This window comes from Gobius niger (genome assembly GCF_951799975.1).
Source record: "Gobius niger genome assembly, chromosome: 15".
NCBI lineage: Eukaryota > Metazoa > Chordata > Actinopteri > Gobiiformes > Gobiidae > Gobius > Gobius niger.
This window is the reverse complement of record NC_136866.1, coordinates 23,800,692-23,820,528: the sequence shown is the minus strand read 5'-3', so window position 1 is coordinate 23,820,528 and position 19,837 is coordinate 23,800,692. Positions and strand designations below refer to the sequence as shown.

At 41.7% G+C, this 19,837-nt stretch overlaps 1 protein-coding gene and 1 long non-coding RNA gene across 2 annotated transcripts in view; one reads left to right on the top strand and one right to left on the bottom strand.

Annotated features, from left to right (window-relative positions):
• LOC306975367 overlaps positions 1-19,837 on the top strand; it is a 251,708-nt gene that overhangs the window by 93,008 nt on the left and 138,863 nt on the right. The window lies entirely within an intron of this gene.
• lamp5 (lysosomal associated membrane protein family member 5) lies at positions 6,315-14,109 on the bottom strand. The gene is made up of 6 exons (XM_079572232.1): positions 13,748-14,109; positions 13,285-13,460; positions 11,497-11,628; positions 11,307-11,403; positions 9,867-10,055; positions 6,315-7,152 (listed from the first exon to the last, which is right to left on the bottom strand). Exons 1-6 carry the CDS (start codon positions 13,806-13,808, stop codon positions 6,974-6,976), a joined length of 834 nt encoding a protein of 277 aa, XP_079428358.1. The 5' UTR covers positions 13,809-14,109; the 3' UTR covers positions 6,315-6,973.

The window sequence follows — 19,837 nt, the reverse complement described above, 5'->3', positions numbered from 1 at the left end:
GAAACGAAGAAGCCAAAATGGTCTCTGTGGAGGAAACTGGCAGATCTTTTTACTTTGAGCTATTTAGCAACAGCTAAAACAAGAGAGGGCAGTTAAAACGAAGCCTGTCTTCAAAGAAATCCAAGATTGATTGATAGAATATATTTTTGTATATCCAGAAGCTGCAGTAGTAAGATGATATCCATGTTTTATGTGATCATTGACCTCCCAAAGCCTTGACATGGCATTGGGGCGAGTGTAAACACTGTTAGCTCTCATTCTGTTCTGGCACCGACCCGGTATCAGCACCAGCTCTGAACCAGCACCTTGGTGGAAATGCCCGATGTGTGGAGTCGCCCACAGTTCCCAACAGGCTGGCATTGTTTGGAGAATGCATCAATCAAATGTAAGGCTTCTGAATGACATTTAAAGGTGCATTATGCAACTTTTTATGTGGAAAAAAAAGTTGATATTTGTGCGTATTTTTCCCTGTAGTGACCAGTCGGCTGTATGAGTGGTCAGCATGGCGCCTTTACTTTCCATCACAGCGGTCTCTAGGACGCTCCAGGATCAATTGTTTGGAAGGTTTTCACAGCTGACGGAGCCTCTCGCCAGAAAACCTACAACACAGTTAATCCTGGAGCGTTTGTAGAACCAAAGGCGTCATAATAACCACTCATACAGCCGCTGGGTCACTACAAGGTCAAATACGCAAAAATATCAAATGCTTTTGTCACTTCAAAAGTTGCATAATGCACCTTTAAGACATTGATTTTGGCAAAATGTTGCTCCCATTTACGCTGGACTATCACAATGGTACGTATGGGACAGTAGGCGTGTCACAGGCTAAGATCAGCATCACATGACTTGCTGTTAAGCCACATTATGTAATAGCAGTTCAAAATGTAATACAATTTTAAATTCATCGTGTAATAAACTCTTAACTAGATTTGTAATAAAATTGATCACTACACACTATTGCACTGTTAAATACTTAATTCAACTAAACAGTAAAGTAAATGAGTAACAAATGATGAGGAAAGCTTTGTATGTTTTAGAAATGATAAAATAAGTATTTATCAATGCTTTAATTGCACACAGTCATCATGAAGTGTTGCCGCACATTTACATAGTATCACAAAATGTGGCTTTATTACACAAAGAAGTGAAAATTGTTTTACATTTTGAACTGTTATGGCAAAATGTGACTCCCTTCAGTAATCGCGTGTCTTCATATGGCCGATTGTTATTCCACGTCGTTTTTTCCGACCCGGACTTCACCGAAAGCTGCAGGTTTGCCGTAACGTATGAGGTGATTTCTCTTTGGTCCCTCTGAGGCAGTTTCCCACAGAAACACTATAATGGGGTATTGATCCGGCCCGGACAGGGAGAGGAGCTTCTTTTTCACAGAGACACGACTCTATAGTAGGCAGTAAATAAAACGGCAGCTACAAGCGCCAGGAAGAGGCCGCTGGGACTGTGGGACTTCAATACAGCTGATCCATTTCAAAGCCATGGACCATTCCAGGTTATGCTACGTCCGATAATGAAATAAATGCTTGTATTTTATTCTAATGATTGAGAGAAATGTTACAGTGTGGCTTTACTGTGTCCTAAGCATGTGTTTAAACAGATTGCAATGGTATTATTATAGAGTATTGCTGCTGTGATTCTTTTTAAACACATCCTGGAGCGTTAACATTTGATACAAGACCGAAATATCATTAGATTTTACTTCAAATAAAATACCAGCTTTTGTTTTGTAGCAGAGAGTTTCAAGTATCGTCGACTGGACTGGGTTGGTTGAGATGAGGACGTATTGCCAGTGGTGGTGGTCAAAGTACTTATTATTATTTGAGTGAAAGTATAGCTACTACTGGGTCACAAGCCATCTTTATATACAGATAAAATATAGAATCACTTCTTGAGCCTGTTAAAAGGACTGTTATAGAGTTGTTTTGATCATAATTTCAGCTTTTTTGGTTAAGTTAACACATATTCAACAAAATTTTTTGAGGAAAAGACAATACTTTACTTCATATTTTACAAGTATAAGTCATATATGGGTGTGCTGTAGATGGTAGTGAAGTATCAGTATGAATTGAATGAATAAGTGGTATGAAAAGTAACTTTGCGGCTTCAAAAACATTCACCCTCTGTATGACAACACTACGGGGACAAACCTTCTTCCTTGTGGTGAGACAATAGCATTGACAGAACATCGCCACAGCGCCACCTACAGTACTGGAGCATACAAAGACTTTTACAATAATTGAACCACAAGGCCAAATTTACTTTTACTTTGGAGCCTGTAGTGAAAGAAGCAAGTGATCTACACAAATGCAACTCAAGTAAAGTCCAGATCTTCAAAAACTCTACTCTAGTGCAGTATTTAAGTTAATTCACTTAGTCAGTAATTACCGTATTGCTTCTATGTTCAGAAGCTTGTCGTCAACGTGTACTAATCAAACCCTCCCTTGATCTGAAGAGTCCATTACACAGGGGAGATTTCAAACTCACTGTAGTTGTGGTATCCATGGATCTGGTACGACTGTTTTCAATGCTGTCTTTATTCACTGTGTCTCTTAGCTCTGCCCGGCGACATCCTCGAGGCGCTAACAAATGTGCGGCGCTGCCTCCAACGCTCCGTTTCTGCTCCATTTCTCCGGTCGTATTGTGGCTCAGACGCTAAATCAATAGTTCATCATTTAACGCGTGTCGGACAGGTGTATCCGTCTCCTCTGCACGCTCGACATCAAACGCCAGAGCGCATCGGCTCAGCTGCACAACGAGGGGGAAGTGTTGAGGATAGTAACAGAATGGTCTCAAGACGATAAATTAAACAAATAGGTCAGTTTGTATTTAAGGTTGTCCTGACCAGCGGTGTTTGATTTACTCCATAAAAGTATTCCATTTGCTCAGGACCCGGCGGAAGAACGGTATAAAATGCATGGGCGTGATGAATGAAGGAGTCTGGACACTGGTGGTGGTAGAGATTGAGGTCTGAGGCAGCCAGTGGAGCAGAGTAAAGATGAACAGGTGGAGGAGGGGCGGAGGAGGGTCGCAGCACGCTGGGAAAAGGGTGAGGCGGTGAATGAGGGGGCTTAAAGGAACAGGCCACTGTTTTTACATGCTGAGATATGTTCTTACCTGAGCTTAGACGAGTTGATGCGTACCTGTCTGGTCTTTGTGCATGCGCTCAGTCACGCACAACGACTAAAGATGTTGTTAGCATTTGACCTCTCCCAGTGTATTCCTATACCTCCAAACGGGGGTGAAGTTGGAAGCTACCACGCTCTTCCACAGGCACACACAAAGACCAGACAAGTATCCACTTGTCCAAGCTCAGGTAAGAACATATCACAGTATGAAAGAACTGTGTGCCCTCAGTCACGCAAAAAGACCAATGATGTTGTGAGCCTTTGGTCTCTCCCAGCAGATTCCTATAGCTCCAAACGGAGTGAAGTTGGAAGCTACCAATCTCTTCCACAGGCACAAAGACCAGACAGGTACGTAATCAACTCGTCTAAGCTCAGGTAAGAACATATGTCAGTATGGACAAACGGTGGCCAGTTCCTTTAAAAGGGAAATCCTGGGCGATGATTGGTTGAAGCAGAGGCCTGCTGTGGTGATATTCTGTCATGGAGGTGCGGCTTGAGATGAAGCGATGATTGGTGAGGAGTCAAAGATGAGACGACATATGAAGTGCTACAGGTAGGTCTTGAATTTACACTTAAACTTCATCACCAGTTTTGCCTAAGCCCTCCCCCTCTTGCTTCAAAGTAATTCAATTTATTAAGCCAAAATGAAGACTTTAATTAAAAAGCATAAAATTGGATTCTAGCTGGGATTAAATCAAAATTTCTTGAGGGAAATAACATTGTTCGATTATACTATATTTTATATTTATCCGATAGAAGCGCATCTAAAATATTCTCAAGTTCGTTAGAAAGAGTTATTTTTATCATATAGGGTAATTTAAAGCAGAACTAAGTAACTCATGCCCCTAGAGGCCATAAGCGCCACTGCAGGTGTCGTAGCATGTTACGTTTTTTTACTCATTAATTGTCCGTAAGAGTAAATACTACGCTGACAGAAACGACAAAGTGACAGAGGGATATTGTACATTCAATTACACAATGGAGATCATTTTTTTCACTCAAACTTGGCTGTAAGTACTGTTCAAGTGGTGCTAGCCCGCAGTTAGCTTTGCCCGTTAGCCTGTTAGCTTCTTCGTGATTCCATTAGTGTGTATTGGTGACTCCGGTCTGGTGGCAGTCAAGTTGCAATTGTGGTTTTCTGGCCAGAGACACCAAGGAGAGATGAAAGACCCTCCAATCATCCCATTAACACTCGTATTACCCCCAGAGGGACTAGAGAGTCTCAACCAAATCAACCCATCGATGATATTTTACATTTTTAACAATGATGGATAATCCCTGGATTCATAAAGGTTGTCGAAAATTGCATTTTTCACTGATCAGGTTTGGTATTTGTGGATCTCCCTTTTGCATATTCCTCATGAAAATAGCAATTTTCAATCTGAAAGTAACATTATATACAGTAAATACTTGATAATCACAGAAAATACTCCTGACATGTTTGACTCCGCTTTTTATTTCCGTGAATCAAACACTGCACACGATTGCATTGCTTGAGTTTTGTGCATAGAATCTCTTTTTTATTTGGAAAACAACATAGCCTTTTTTTTTAATTTAATTTGTACAATATATTAATTTTACGCCGTAACATTCATCACAGAAACCGATCGGCTGTTTTCATTCGCTGCTCTTGGACGCCGGCCCTCCGTGAAACCGGCGAGGGGGCGGGGCCGAAGCAAAAACAGCATCGATGCGACTGGTTCGTAAAAATGCTCCGAGAGATGCCACTGCACTAAACACGAGACTATCCACGCTAACACAATGGCTGCATTCAAAGATGACCAACACAAAAGGAATATCAGAATGATTTCAATTCAGAATCTCGGTCGGGATTTGAGGAAGCAATCGTTCAAAAGCCTAAGCCAGGAGTGATCACAAAACCAAGACAAACTTATTATGGAGGTGGTGGCGGGCGCCTGTTAGGGAAATTATTGACAAAAAAAGGATTTGTCAGTGATCTCCTTTGGCGTTGCCTTTGCTTGCCATCTTCTTCGATAAGTAAACCCAGATCTAGGCAACGTCAGGCCCAGGGACCAAATCCGGCCCTCAAGCCTTTATCCTCTGGCCCGGATGTATTTGAGGTAATACTTAAAATGAACATGTTACACCTTTTTTCTTTCACCGAGTTTTTAGGTAACACTGTATAACATTAGCCTGTCCGTCCATGGGAGTGGATCTCTCCTCCTTCTGTGGTTCTCCCCAAGGTTTCTTTTTTCTCCCACTTCATTTCACTTTACATTGTCTTGTTTATTGTTTTGGTTGATTGCTTTAATGTGTGTATAGTCCTGTGAGACAACTCCCCTCGTGATATACAAAACCATTGAATGATTGATGCATAATAACTACACCTTATTTAGCCTTAATGAATGATAAGTTAACACTTTATATAATTCATTAGAATAACTACTTAACAATGAATAAGTGAAGTATGTGAAAACTATTCATTATGAGTGTGTCAATATGAGGCATTAACTGTAGTAAAGTAGTTATTAAGTGTTAGTCGCATTTAACTAATGATATGTTCATGATTAATTAAGTGTTAATTTATTAAAGGTGTATTATGTAACTTTTTAGGTGAAAAAAAAATTGAAATATATGCGAGCATTTGACCTTTTAATGACTCGGTGGCATTATGGGTGCAGCATGGCGCCTTTGTTTTCCCTAACAGTGGCCTCTATGACGCTCCAGGATCAATTGTTTTTAGGGGTTGGTACCAGAAACGGGCCAGAAACACAAAAAACAATTGATTCTGGAGCGTGATAAAGGCCACTGTGAGGGGAAGCAAAGGTGCCATGCTGCACCCATAACGCCACCGAGTCCGTAAAAGGTCCAATACAGGCAAATATCAAGACTTTTTTTTCTCACATAAAAAGTTACTACACCTTTAAGGATAAGGTGTAGTTATTGTAGTGTTACCTTTTTCTTGGTGCTTTTTTTGTCTTGTTTTTGTCATGTTTTTGTTTACAGCCTATAGGCCAACACCTTGTCATTTCTGAAAATGTGTGTAAGATCTGTGTGAGTAAAACACAACTGTAGTTCAGTTCAAAAAAGTTGAGCAAATATGATGAGTTTCCTTGATAATTTTCTGGCTGCAGGCCCACTGACTTGAACAACACTATACTAATTCTACAGAGCAAAGCTGGAGTTTGGGGGAGTTTTGGGAAAGATCGACCCCACCATCTTTAAACTGAAGCAAAACTGATCGTGAGAAAACTTGTCCTGATCGACTGGTCAAACCTCCTCAAATCGAGATTCTGAATCCCAGTCATTTTCACCGCAGATATTCCTTTTTTTTACAGAGTAGACAGAGACAGAAGAGGACGGACACGCGACAGAGAAAGTTACAGGCTCAAAACCAGTTCAGAAAAATAAGCTCGTCTTTGTTAAAGAGGACATATTACGCAGCGTCTGCTTTGAGCTTTGCATGATTTTAGGCATCTGCACTTCAAAAACGTACCTGTTGCATACATATAGATGTTTAACTACTGTATTTTTTGTTACTGCATGTTTAAATCATTTCATTTGCTGACAGGAATGTGTGGCCTCATCTCACTACATAAGCCAGTGAAACCAGGAGCTTCCACTTTTGCATTTTCTTTCTTTTTTTGTTTGAAAATACTCCACACTGTTCCACAAAAGGCACCTAATCCAAGTGCTCAAGTGCTTCTAAACAAAACTGCTGGACCAGTGCATTATTTTAAAAACGTTAAAAAAGCAACGTAATGATGTGTAAAAGTATTCAAAATGTCGGACTATGCGCAGTATGTCTCCTTTAGTTTGCGTATAAATTCATGGCCATGTTATTCTTCAGCTTCTCCCACGGGGGCCGCGGGTCACATGTTCTTGTACATGGAGCGGTCCCGGGGCAGCTGGGTCTGGGGGGCGGCGGTCAGTTTCAGGTGGAAGTGGTAGATGGTGAGAGTGATGATGATGATCAAGCCCAGGATCATGCCCAACACGAGGGGCAGAGTCTCCTCCAGGCGCTCCCTCTGGTCCGTGATGCATTTGTAGGCTGCGGGGAAAACAGAACTTTAGACTGAATCTCCTCGCTGTCGGACCAAAGTCTATTTTAATTGGTAAAACTAAACAAGAAATAAGCGCGGCAGTCCCGGCTTGTGTTTTTAAATGGTCAAACAATGTAACTACGAGATTGAGAACAAGCTTTTTAGAAAGTGGTGAAACGCCAGGGGCGGACTGGGTCTGAAAAACGGCCCTGGACTCTGGCCCAAATTAGAGTAAATTAAAGTGATAGTCTGTAAGTTTGCAGAGTGAGGAGAGATAGAGTGAAATTTGAAAATAAATTCCTCCCTTCTTGGACCAGCAAGCCCTTCTTAGTTTGTAAAAATCAAGCTCCTCCCCCTCCTGTCCTGATTGGCCTGACAGGCTGGTTCACAGGAAAAGCTTGTCTCATTGGTCACTGCGGGAGGATACTAGACTCTGATTAGCTGCTGAGATTCGGGAAGGAGGGACTTTACAAAAAGTAATATGTATATTATTACTTACTTTACTTCAAAATGCAAGACCAGGTGGTCAATTTTGCACATTTTATAAAATTTGTAAAACATTTAGACTTCCATCACTTTAAGGAGAAAATTGAGGGGCCACATGGGGGGCCCTAGAGCCAGTGGCCCTTCTGTGCTCTTCCAGAATGGACATATTGCCAGTTCGCCCCTGTGAAACGCCCTCAACTCAATCAACCCAGTCCACACAAAGATATTTGAAAGTTTCTTCTACAATGGAAAATTCCTTCAATACTGAAAGACGACCGAAACATGCTCCTGCTATTGCTATGACTACTGAGATTTCAGATGAACATTGGAGCCTTCAGTTACAAGTATTTTCAGATGACATGTCAAAATCATTATCCAGACCATACTGTATCTATCCAACCACATCAGTCCAACAAAACTATGTTTTCTAAAAGCGGGGTGTTATTGACTTTTTAAAGCTTTTTACCGTGTTCGAGTGTTGTTGTTCTCTCACCAATAACACTGTACCTGCATCTTTGAGTACTCATTGGATCTTTTCCCAGTGACTGTTCTTAAGTGTCCATCTCACCTACCTGGAGACTAGGTTCGATTTCTCCTGTTACTTTTTACCGAGACTACCTGGAGACCCCCCTTGTTGCCAGGGGACATATCGGAGACATCTCCTTAAAGGGACTATAGTAGTCGGAGTTTAAAAATGTTAAAACTAAGAATATTCCTCCCCCTACATGTTCCAGCAATGTCCTAATGTACCACAACTGCCTCTAAAATCCTGCACTGTCACTCAAAAAGTTGTTAATTCGGGTCCGAAGTGCCGTCATGGACGAGCTTAATATAGAAGCTGCAGTTACGCATTAGACCTGAGGTGGCAGTAGTGAGCACAAAATGACCAACTTGCATCTAGTCTCTTTAACTAGCAGTGACTCTAGTCCAATGGCCGCTGGCTGCTCTGCTTTTTGGCCACAACACTGGAGGCCGCTATTGCTCCACCATTGCTGTAGTACCTCCATATCGGCGCTGGTCCCCCATTGAAAAGCATTGGACTTTAGACACGTTAAAAACAACTTTAAAGCCTGGTCCCAATTTTTTTGGAACTATCTAGGGCTAGTTATTCCTCCTGTGCTAACGCTGCGCTAACTACAATTAAAGGGACCAGGCTGATTTTCGTAAGAAGAACTTTAGTAATCGCATACTTAATGAGGGCCGGACTGTTAGCATTGGAGCTGCGCGAGCTACACGTCACGCAAGGGCCGAGTCTACAGTGAAGATCCCGCCCTTTTGCCCTTTTTAGGAACATGCTTCGTCAGAGCTGGGGGAGGGGGAGTCTGTAAATCCGCCATGATTTCCCCCTCGAGTGTGGTCATTATGGTAAACGGGGAGGAGTGAGGAGAAGCTGTCCATTATATATACAGTCTATGCTCTAGTCTCCAAATAGTCTCCAGCTAAACAGGCCCTTTGCATGCGCACAATCAATCAGAGTTGCAGAGACGTTGCGGAGACTGACAGTCACAGCCGTCTCCACAACGTCACCGCATCTGGTGAGATAGCCTCTTTAGCTCCCAAAAAGCTCCTCCTGAGGTCCCACATATCCCTCACCTCTCCATCTCTGGCTAAGCTTAATGCTTTCATCGCAAAGGTAAAAACACTCGCCATAGCTTCACTACAACCACACAGTGAAGGGGAGCAAGAGGAGGGGGGTGGGAGAAACTTATGCTGAGATTGCTGGAAAATCAGGAAGTGGAACCAACAGATAATTTGCTTCAGCAGTTTAAGATAGTGATAAAGATGTATTTATGTATGTATGCTGCCTCCTATGGTACATATGTATATTTGATTATTGCTTTGTATATGACGCTCTCTATAGTCTTTTTGCGCCAAAGATTTGAGAGCAACACAATTGAGATTTTCACTAAACTATAGTCCTTTTACACCCTCTTCATCCCAAAACACGCCTGTACAGTCTGAGCAGTGCCTGAAGCCACATGTGCGAGTTATGGAGCCGTGGTGGAGGTGCAGTTAAACCCAGGGTTATTAGGATTTTATGAGCTCAGCCTTCTCCGTACACTTTTATAGTTTTACCTACAGTGTCCTCTGGTGACGCGTTGAGCTGCATTGAAGGAGGCAGCCATCTCCCTCCAGGGCTTTTCAAGTTAATGCGGCTTCATTCCACGACTGTCGTTTGTGTGTCTGTTCACCTTTAAGCCAGATGTCCCATAAACATGTGTGAGGGTGTCCTTACGTTCGCTGAAGACAAAGTCCGACGCGATGTCAAACGGCTGGATCTGTATGTCGTACATGGACACGGTGACGCCCTTCTGGTGGTCGGTGGAGATGAGCGTGAGCGTCTGCTGCGCCGCGCACACGTACGAGAGGCCCGCGGGCGTCACCAGGGCCGACAGGCGGTGACTGTTGGCCGTGTGCCTCCCCGCTACAAACGCACGGGACAAAACACGTCATTACACCCCACAGCCCAGGACAGGATGGGTTTACGTAAAGAGGCAGGACTTGGACCTCGATAATTGTGCTGATAATGTTGATTTTTGTTGTATTTTAACAATGCAGGGGAATGAGGAAACTTTTTGCATTTAGAGATATCAATTTGAAACTTTAGCTGTAGATTACTGGCATAAATATAAGATAAAAATACATTGCAAGTTTTATGTCTTTCTTTCGTTTTAGGCCATTTATGCCTAAAAAGTGAAAAATGTTCCAAATTTTGGGCGACAAAATCTGAATAATGGATTGAGTCGGGATTAAATTTGTGGTTTACAAAGACTTTTCAGAGGGGATTTTTCTTAAAAAATGACCTTAAAATAAGCTTTAATGAGTGGAAAAATCTGGAAATGCCGCATATGTGGAGATTTTTATTCCTATGGCCATTCAACACATAGATAGATAGTGTTTCTATCTATCTATCTATCTATCTATCTATCTATCTATCTATCTATCTATCTATCTATCTATCTATCTATCTATCTATCTATCTATCTATCTATCTATCTATCTATCTATCTATCTATCTATCTATCTATCTATCCATCCATCCATCCATCCATCCATCCATCCATCCATCCATCCATCCATCCATCCATCCATCCATCCATCCATCCATCCATCCATCCATCCATCCATCCATCCATCCATCCATCCATCCATCCATCCATCCATCCATCCATCCATCCATCCATCCATCTATTGTATCTGTACCAATGTGAGAAAAATTTATTTTGAGAAAATGGCCCTTGAAATTTCAATTTCCCAAATAAATCTATTGCTAAACATTGAATCAATGCAATAATTAAACACGTTATTGTGAAGGTTGGGTATTTTTTTTGGTTTCCTGATGAAAGTTTATTATGTCAAGAGACCAATTTGGCCCCAAACCTGAAAATTGTAGTATGTCCCCTTAAAAACCCAGAATGGGAAAAAAAGTGAAGTGAAAAATAAAATATGGACACTGTATGGAAATGGGCTAAATGTGCATCATTTTGCAGATGAAACCTCGTAAATCATAACAAATCATGAGTTGGCCCATAATAATAATAAAGCACAGTCTAATCATAATCGATCCTTATCATTATTAGAGTATAAACCACACAGTAAAATGAGTGTAGTGAAGGCCATGGCAGATTAAGGCCTGGACTGGAGCGTGTCTTTGCGCTGACGCAGCAGAACTCACGGTTATAGGCGTTGATGAAGTGCGAGGTTTCGGATGTGTCGTAGACAAACTGCACTTTGCTGATCTTCCACACCTCCACGCCTTTGTCACGGAACTCCTTCACCCACAGAACCACAGAAAAGCATCAGCATCAACACTGACACAGGAGTTTTGTGTTACTGTATTACTGCTGTGCGTTTCCGCTGCCCACCTTTGTGAAGTAGATACGCAGCGTGTAGGCCTTGTTCTTCCAGCTGATGTGGATCTCCGAGTCCGTGCTGCCGCATTTCCCCTCGATCTCCGCGCTCCGAGGCAACGTGAACGACGCCTGCTCCGTGATTAACTGCGCACACAAACTCAAACTCAAACTCAAAGTCGACATTACGATAGAAATCTCCAGCTCGATCGTCCTGATTAAACCTGCACTGCAGTCACTACTCACTGCTCCTGAGAGAGTGACCCAGAGGCGCTGAAACACGGGTCAAATGCAGGGATTTTTTTCTCTTTTCTCACACACCAACCTTAACCCGTAAAAGAGACCGATTCGGACTTTTGGGACACCACCAAACACGAATTAACACTTTATGTGAGTGTAAGCTGTAGCCAAAGTAACATTTTTAACCCACAATAAATATTTTATTTATTGTCACAATAAATATTTTATTTATTGTCAAGCATCTTACAAGACACAATGTGTAAAAGCCCAAAAAAATCAAGTCTTTTAACAGTATCTTCTGGTGTACCGCAGGGTTCGATTCTTGGGCCACTTCTTTTCATTATTTACATGAATGAGTTAGATAAAGCGGTCAAAAATGCTCATTTGCACTACGCAGATGATATGGTTTTGAAGTATATACATCGGCGACTTGGCAGAACTTGCCATATCACAACTGCAGATTGGTTTTAATTAATTACAGGATGTTTTTTATAATCTAAAATTAGTTTTAAATGCAGACATGACAACATTCATGTTCTCTAACAGATAATCAGCTTCTCAGGACTTGCCGTCCATCATTTCAAATGAGGGACATCAAATCCAACTTTTAACTGAATATAAATATCTTGCAAGTTTAATTGATGATTGCCTATCTTTTAAGCCCAATATTAAAACTACACTCAGGTTTTACCTTAGAATTAAGTCGTGCTTATCGTTTGAAGCCCGAAAGAAACTCGTGACTGCTACTTTTAGGCCTTTTTTGGACTATTGTGATGTGATGAATGCTTCCACTGAGTCTTTGCGTGCTTTGGAGACTGTGTATTATGGAGCATTGTGCTTTATTTCAAACATGACTCATCACTGCCTCTTGTACACACGGGTGGGCGGGTCATCTCTGTCGTTTCGTAGATTGAAACATTGGTATCACCGTGTCTATATCTGGTGGGTGTGGTCACCACGGACAACAGCCCTGAGGAGGCTGTCTGTATGGACAGCGAAACGGTCAGTTCTTTTATAAAGCAAGTACTTGTTTTGATTCACCTTTCATTTTTTTAGTCTAATTGACTGACTTGACCTGGATGACTGAGAAATGACATTGTTTTAGTGGGATCTTCTGATTTATAAATGTATTGCTGGACTTGTCCCTCCGTATCTGCAGCAGCTCACTGAGCTGAGGAGCAGCAGCAGCTCCAGCCTGCACTCGCAGAACCGTCTCCTGCTCATTGTGCCCAGAGTGTGAACAGAACTGGGTAAAAAGGCCTTTAGATTTGCTGCACTGCACTCTTAGAATGAACTACAGAAGGAGTTTCAGTTAAAAGAACTTGTGTCCCTTCATACATTCAAATCACTATTGAAATCGTCCACATGTAGCTGTTTTATCGGAGTGTATTATGTTGATTTAATCATGCAGAGTTTGATTATTTGTGTACAGATGTAACGTGTGTGTTGTTCCTCTGCATCTTGGCCAGGACACTCTTGTGAAAGAGTCTTAATCTAAATGACTTTTTATCCTACATAAATAAAGGTAAAAGATAGTGAATAAAAATTAAACAATCTGCTTACATCTATTCCGTTGAGCGCGAGCACATCGTATGGCACGAGGAACTTGACGGCGAACTCCACCATGAGGCACGTGGTGCTGTTCTCGCGCACGGCGAAGATGGCTTTGTCCGGGTTATTGGACAGACCGGACAGGTTCTCTCCTTCCTGCGCCAGCACCACGGACAGCGGCAACACACCTGCACACGCACGCGCACACAGTTAGGAGCAGCTCACACGCACACGCAAGCTCACGCTCACACACGCAGCACTAAAAAAAACTGCAGAGCTGGCGATAAAGTCAGGAGTGACATGGGGAAAGTCAGACATGCGCCTCGTGTCTTTACGTCAGGTCCAGATTTTTTTTTTTTTTTTCCAAAAAGGCGCAGAGTCTGGAATAAAACTCTACATTGACCACTTGATAAAGCACAAAACTACAGATGATCACGACAAAAACACAGAGCAGACGCAGTCACGACGCGCTTACCAAAGAGCACGCTGAGCAGGACCCGTGCGCTCTCCGTGGTGCTGAACCCCGCGGCTCCCATCGCTGCGGCTGTGCGCTGGCGCTGCTCGGGCTGGAGTGAAGGAAGACCCTGCTCACGCGCCGCGGAGAGAGAGAAGGGGGGGGAGGAGATGGAGGAGAGGGAGGAGGCTTCACGCGGCTCCGCTCACCTCAGGAGGCACGCGCTCACCATCCGGTCCGGACTGCAGCAAACCGGGTCCAGCCGGAACCGTCCGTCCCGACTCAAGAGCGAACTGAGCTGCTGAAGTCCCGCTGCATCTGTCTCGAAGCGCAGCTGGTCCCGCTGTGCGCTCCGGAGCTGTCCCGTACAGTGCCCCCCCACCCTCCCGCTCCCCTCCCTCCCCCCTATACCCTCCCCCCATGTGAGGCGTCCCACCGCGGCGAGCTGCACCTCCCATCACTCCCCACAAAACTTTACAGAGCGGCGCGCTTCTTTCTCAGAGCCTCCCCGAACACTAAACGTAGTGACACTCAGTTTGAAGTGGAGCGGATTGGTTTCGAAACGTCAGTGTTGGATTAGAGAGCTGCTGTGGCGGAGCAGCGCCTCGGGGATCGGGATGCCGGCGCGCGCGCGCAGGGCGACGCAGCGGGACTGGGTGAAAGAAAGAGACGACTTTTCAACTTTGGAGTAGAAAGCGCCGATCTGATTTTTGAAACATGGCGCGCCCCGAGACACGTCATTATTTTCTGCCTCGACAGAAAAGTTTGGATTAAGAAACTTTGGAGACGTAAGGACGTGCTGTGGAGCGGCGCTCGGACGGCAGGACGCATCCACAGCTCGTGAATGTGACTCCCTGTGGCTATGATTTGGACTCTCGATTTCTTTGGACTTCAGTGTACGCTTGGTCTTCTTTCTACTTTAAAATCATTGCACTCCTCAAACCGCACATGAGAGTCAATGGGAACGCTCTGCACACATCTGATCTTCACCGCCATGTTTAGGTTAAAAAACAAAGACAAACTAAAGGTAGAAAATATGGTACCGGATTGTTTCTCAGTTGAAAACGTCCTGCCTCTCATTCCAAAAGCGTCTACAATAAAGGCTCATTCACTTCACAAGATGCAAGAACTTCTTGTTCTTGCACCCTGAGCTGCAGAACAAAATTATGTCACTTTATGGCGACAAGACTTCATTTTGTTCTGCAGCTCAGGGTGCAAGAACAAGGAGTTCCTGTGTCTTGTTAAGTATGAATGAGCCTTAAATTCATGTATTTCTTCCTTTTTCTGAAGTGTGGATTAAAGTCCTTTGGAAATCTTTTGTGCCGGTCAAAACTCATCACTAAGAGTTTATAAATGATGCAAGTTTGGCTAACAAGACAATAACATGAAGTGAAAATCAGAAATCTACACTGTAAAAAAAAAGAAAAAAGAATACAAATCTGGATTTTTTTTTTTTTTTTACCTGACTTGGTCGAGTTCAGCATCTGCAGCCTGTGGGGTTAAAATGTAGATCTTGTGACTCTTTCCTGTCCTGGTTTAGTCCTGGTTTGTAATTATTATAGACCAAATGTAATCTAATCTGGGGTCAGTCCACACATATTCACAGTCAGCACAGTCGTACTGAAACAACTCTGTACACTTGAGAATGTAATATTTTCTATTAAAGATAATAATAATTAAAAGGCTCTGGGTTTGGATGCTAAAACGCACAGACTTCCAGGTTTAGATAAAGACAAAAACATTGAGTACGGTAAGATTGGCAATGGATCGAGCAGATTTTTTGTTCTTTGTTCTCATTGCGAAGTGAAAAAGTCAAAATTTCACATCTTTGATTGTTTTATGAGGCTTATTCGATTAACAAACCTTATAACAAGAGTCCAAATTTACTCCAAATCAACATCTTTTCTCTTCTAGTAGTGTAATGAAATGTGTACTGCAAAAAAACACCATTCAATTAAATCTATTTTACTCCCTGAAAGTTGTGAAACATACTTATAAACCCAATCCAATGACGAACTGGAATGAAGAAATGCTTTAAGAAAATTAAGAATGACTTCAGACCACAATGAGCAGTTTAAACTTTGTTCGTATCATTTGTATAACTAAGAAAATCAAGTACAGGGCCTTTAATCAAAGCGTTTTTCAGACATTTATTGCAGCGTATGGTGTTGTTTCACGTGAATGACCACAGCAGACCCGACGTTTTCTCCCGTTTCACCTGATTTATTGGTACACATACTAAAAAACAGTATTAAAGGAGCCAGATAACAACAGTATTCATAGAAGTTGAACAGTACAATATAAATACAAAAAATACACACACACACACACACACGCACGCGCACGCACAGGATGTCCGACGAGCGACTATACCGTTAAAATAGAAAACAATGAGTTTACCGTATAGAAACAGAGGAAATCAATAATCCGTGACAAAGCTCTGCAAAAATAATCCGCTTTTTTTCCGACAAACTTATAATAGTCACACGACGACGAAAACGCCCGGCTAGTGCAAAAAGCATCTGAACTACACGTCATATCTAATATATATATTTATATTTATATATTCTTCATATAAATAACCCCTTAATTTTGGCATTTATCATTCGTAAAATAATTTAAAACGACCTAACAGACGGCGAGTGGCACGTTAGAAAGCAATGACGGGGAGTAAAAGCACTTTTCTCTTTGACTCTGCGGCGTATAGCGTCTGGGGGGGGGGGGTGGGCGTGGGGGTGGGGGGGGAGCGGCGTGGTGCAGTGGAGAGAGGAGAGAATCGTCTGTGAGCCGCAGTGACGGGAGCAGATCCCAGTATTTACACTTTATCAACACGTGAGAGAGAACGCGGCGAAAACACACGAAAACCAAAGGCGAGGAGGGAGTGGCTTTGAATTAGAAAAAACAAACACGGTTTGTGCTAAACTGCTGAAAACGTTCTGGGGAAAGGGGCTTGTTCCGTAATGATGCATCAATGGGCATTTCAAAGTGTGAGAAAGTGGAGTTATTGCGCACATAAAAGCATTTATTTAGAGAGGAATTTTGGAGTAATTACAGAAAGTGAAAATTGTTCTCCTCTTTTTTTTCAACTGCTTCAAACATGACCATATTGACCATTCCAGATATGCTGTCTGTATCTATACATGCCTTTCAGTCATGTGACTTTTGTTGTTATGGCGGCCATTTTGAATACCAAAGTAGAATTATGCAGTACTAGAACATGTAACAATATCTCTACTCAGGATATAAATGAAAGACAGCTGATCGACAGTGGCATTTTAATGTACTCGTAATCATTGCTCGAAAAGTTAAGAGTAAAACAAGGCCCCAGAGACGCACGTTTATGTGAAGAAACCAGTGAGTCAGTGTTTAAGCTGCTCAAGATGCTAGCATGCTACCGGTTAGCATTTAATAATAATTATAATAATAATATTAATGCATCGTTTTTATATAGCGCTTTTCTGGACATTCAAAGACGCTTTACATTGCACGATTCATTCACTCCATACTCGGTGGTGGTAAGCTACTATTGTAGCCACAGCTGCCCTGGGGTAGACTGACGGAAGCAAGGCAACCAATCTGCGCCATCGGCCCCTCCGACCACCACCAACCACTTACTCAGGCACTACATTCGCCAGGCTTCCTGGTGTTCCCAAACTAGGCGGTGTGGCCATTTAGCTTCAACAGCTCAGCTCTGACCTCTCCAAGAGAAAGCTCTGAACCAGACTGCAAACATCTAGCCTGGGATACAACATGTGACTGAGGTCAGAGTTGAGCTGTTACCGTAGTACTGTAGTGTTTATCGCGTTGAAGCCATTGACAGTTGATTGGTTGACAGTTTCTAACCGGTAGCATGCTAACATCTTGAGCAGCTTAAACACTGACTCAGACTGAGACTCCGTTGACATGACCAACTGTAAAAATCACAGTTCCTCTTTGATGTGTTTAGTCTGAGTGAAGCAGATTTTTAGTAAATCCTGTTGTAACCAAACAGACAGAGCTGCTACGTCTGTGCCACATTTGCTGCTTATATCACATAAACGTGCGTCTATGCGGCCGTGTTTTAACGGTTATCTTCTTGAGCAATGATTACGGGTATATAAAAATGCCAATGTCAATCAGTTGTCTTTCATTTTCATCCTGAGTAATGATATTGTTGTAGTACTGCATAAATCTACTTCAGTATTCAAAATGGCCGCCAAAACTATGCGTGATGTCATTGGAAACGCATGTATATTGCTTTGCTTGGTTCACGACATAAACCTGTGGGATGTTATGTATGTGCTGTATCCGTATAACGTTTATTATTTTGCAGATATATTGTACTGATCTTTAATGTTACGGTTGTACTGTGTAAAGCCACAGTACAGTTGAAAACTAGCTTTACTCTCACAAAATTGGCTAATACTGGCACATTTACAGATGTCTCGGTTAATGTGCGCTGTCCCTGTTCAAACAAAGTAGTGAATAAATAAAAATAAATAAATAGAAATCACTGAATGGTTTAAGAAATACAGAAAACAATATTTTAAATGAGGAAAGTCAAGGTAATCTCATTTCAAAGGCAATGTTTCAACCTCATTGGTAAAGTAAAATCACTAAAACTTTATGTCATATTTCATAGCAATAATACTTTTTCTTTTAAGTTAAACTACTCAAATCCATAAAACATAAAACTATTTGGTGGCCACATATTCAAACTGACAGAAATGTCTTGAAACTGGACATTTCAACTCTTCTAAATTGTAATTGTTTTTCTAATAATGTGTAGCTACAAATGACGTCCCAAACTGTATTATTATTGTTATTTTCTTTAAACCTTCGACTTAAGTGTCTGACAGAGCCTTGTTTTTGCATAGAGTGACTTTGGGGACAGACAGATGTAAAAAAGGTTCTATATTAGGCTTTAAAAAGGAACAATCCCATCCTCCAGAAAGTGCCCCTTCATTCGTCTTCACCCCAAAGCCAGCCCAACGTTTTAAACGCGAGAAGCCATTGTCTTTAGCCTCATTTGAGTTGCTTCACTCCTCAATGTGAAAGAAAGCGTAGTGGAGCAGATGAAGCTCGCCTTTTTGGACAAATTGTTTACGTTGCGATACAAGAGGTGTCATAAATGTTTCAGAAAAGCCTGTTATTCCTATATGGGCGCAATTTAACAAGATGGTTTCCAATGACAACCAATGAGGCCCAGTGTCAGACCATGGATCATGATAAATTACTTTTTAATTTAATAATCTTTAGTCCCAATGCGACCTCAATCATTCCCAGAACCCAAAGACTTGCTTTCTCTATTTTCTACCTTACCACACACATACTTCACTGCAAAAAGCAACGAAGTAGATGAGATTAAATGCCTCAATTTGAGCATAATAATCCGAATGAGTTGTTTTGACTTGTTGAGAAAAAAAAAAAAAAAATCTTTATTTTAGGTGATTTTCTTTGCCAATGGGGTAAGAACATTTGTCTTCCAGCAGTGGCAGCCTTACTTTCTTATTTCAAGCAAAATTACCTAAGAACCAGTATGAAGAGTCATAAAACTAGTAAACTAAGTAAACTTGGTCAGATCAGGAAAAAAACAGATTCATTTCCTCAATTCAAGTAATTGAAGTCAATGCTTGAATTTTTTGTAGTGCATACATACAGGGTTATCCAATTTGAGGATATTAATCAAGAATGAATAATAAAATTATTCATTGGAAGTTTTTTCCAACATTACACATTTTGAACATAAAAAAAAAAAGACTAAAAATGTCCAAGTAAAATCAACTTAAGCAAAAACTAAACTAAAAATAAGTGAGTTTTTAACCTTAACATCAAAATATCATCTAAATATCTCCAATATCTCATTGATCTAAAATAGGGGAATAAATCCTATTTTTCTTAACTTAGGTAAAGTTTTAAGTTAGTTTTACTTGACTAGTCAGAATTACTTAAAATAATAATATTCCTAATCCCAGTCATTTCAACTTTCTGCAGTGAACAGGCTTTTCTGAAAGAGTGTGATGTCCTGACAAATTTGCTGCTGCCACTTGTGTCACAAAGAATATTTTTTTTCCCCCGCTTCATCTGCCCCAGTCGTTTTAGTTGTCCACTTAATCCAACATCATAGCCCAA

Bases quoted from the DNA above. Each gene is read 5' to 3' on its own strand.
- lamp5 (XM_079572232.1), bottom strand. From the start codon at position 13,808: ATGGGAGCCGCGGGGTTCAGCACCACGGAGAGCGCACGGGTCCTGCTC. The intron at 13,461-13,747 runs GTAAGCGCGTCG...GTGCGTGTGCAG, and splicing joins CCTGCTCAGCGTGCTCTTTG to GTGTGTTGCCGCTGTCCGTG. The intron at 7,153-9,866 runs GTAAGGACACCC...TTTTCCCCGCAG, and splicing joins GGACTTTGTCTTCAGCGAAC to CCTACAAATGCATCACGGAC.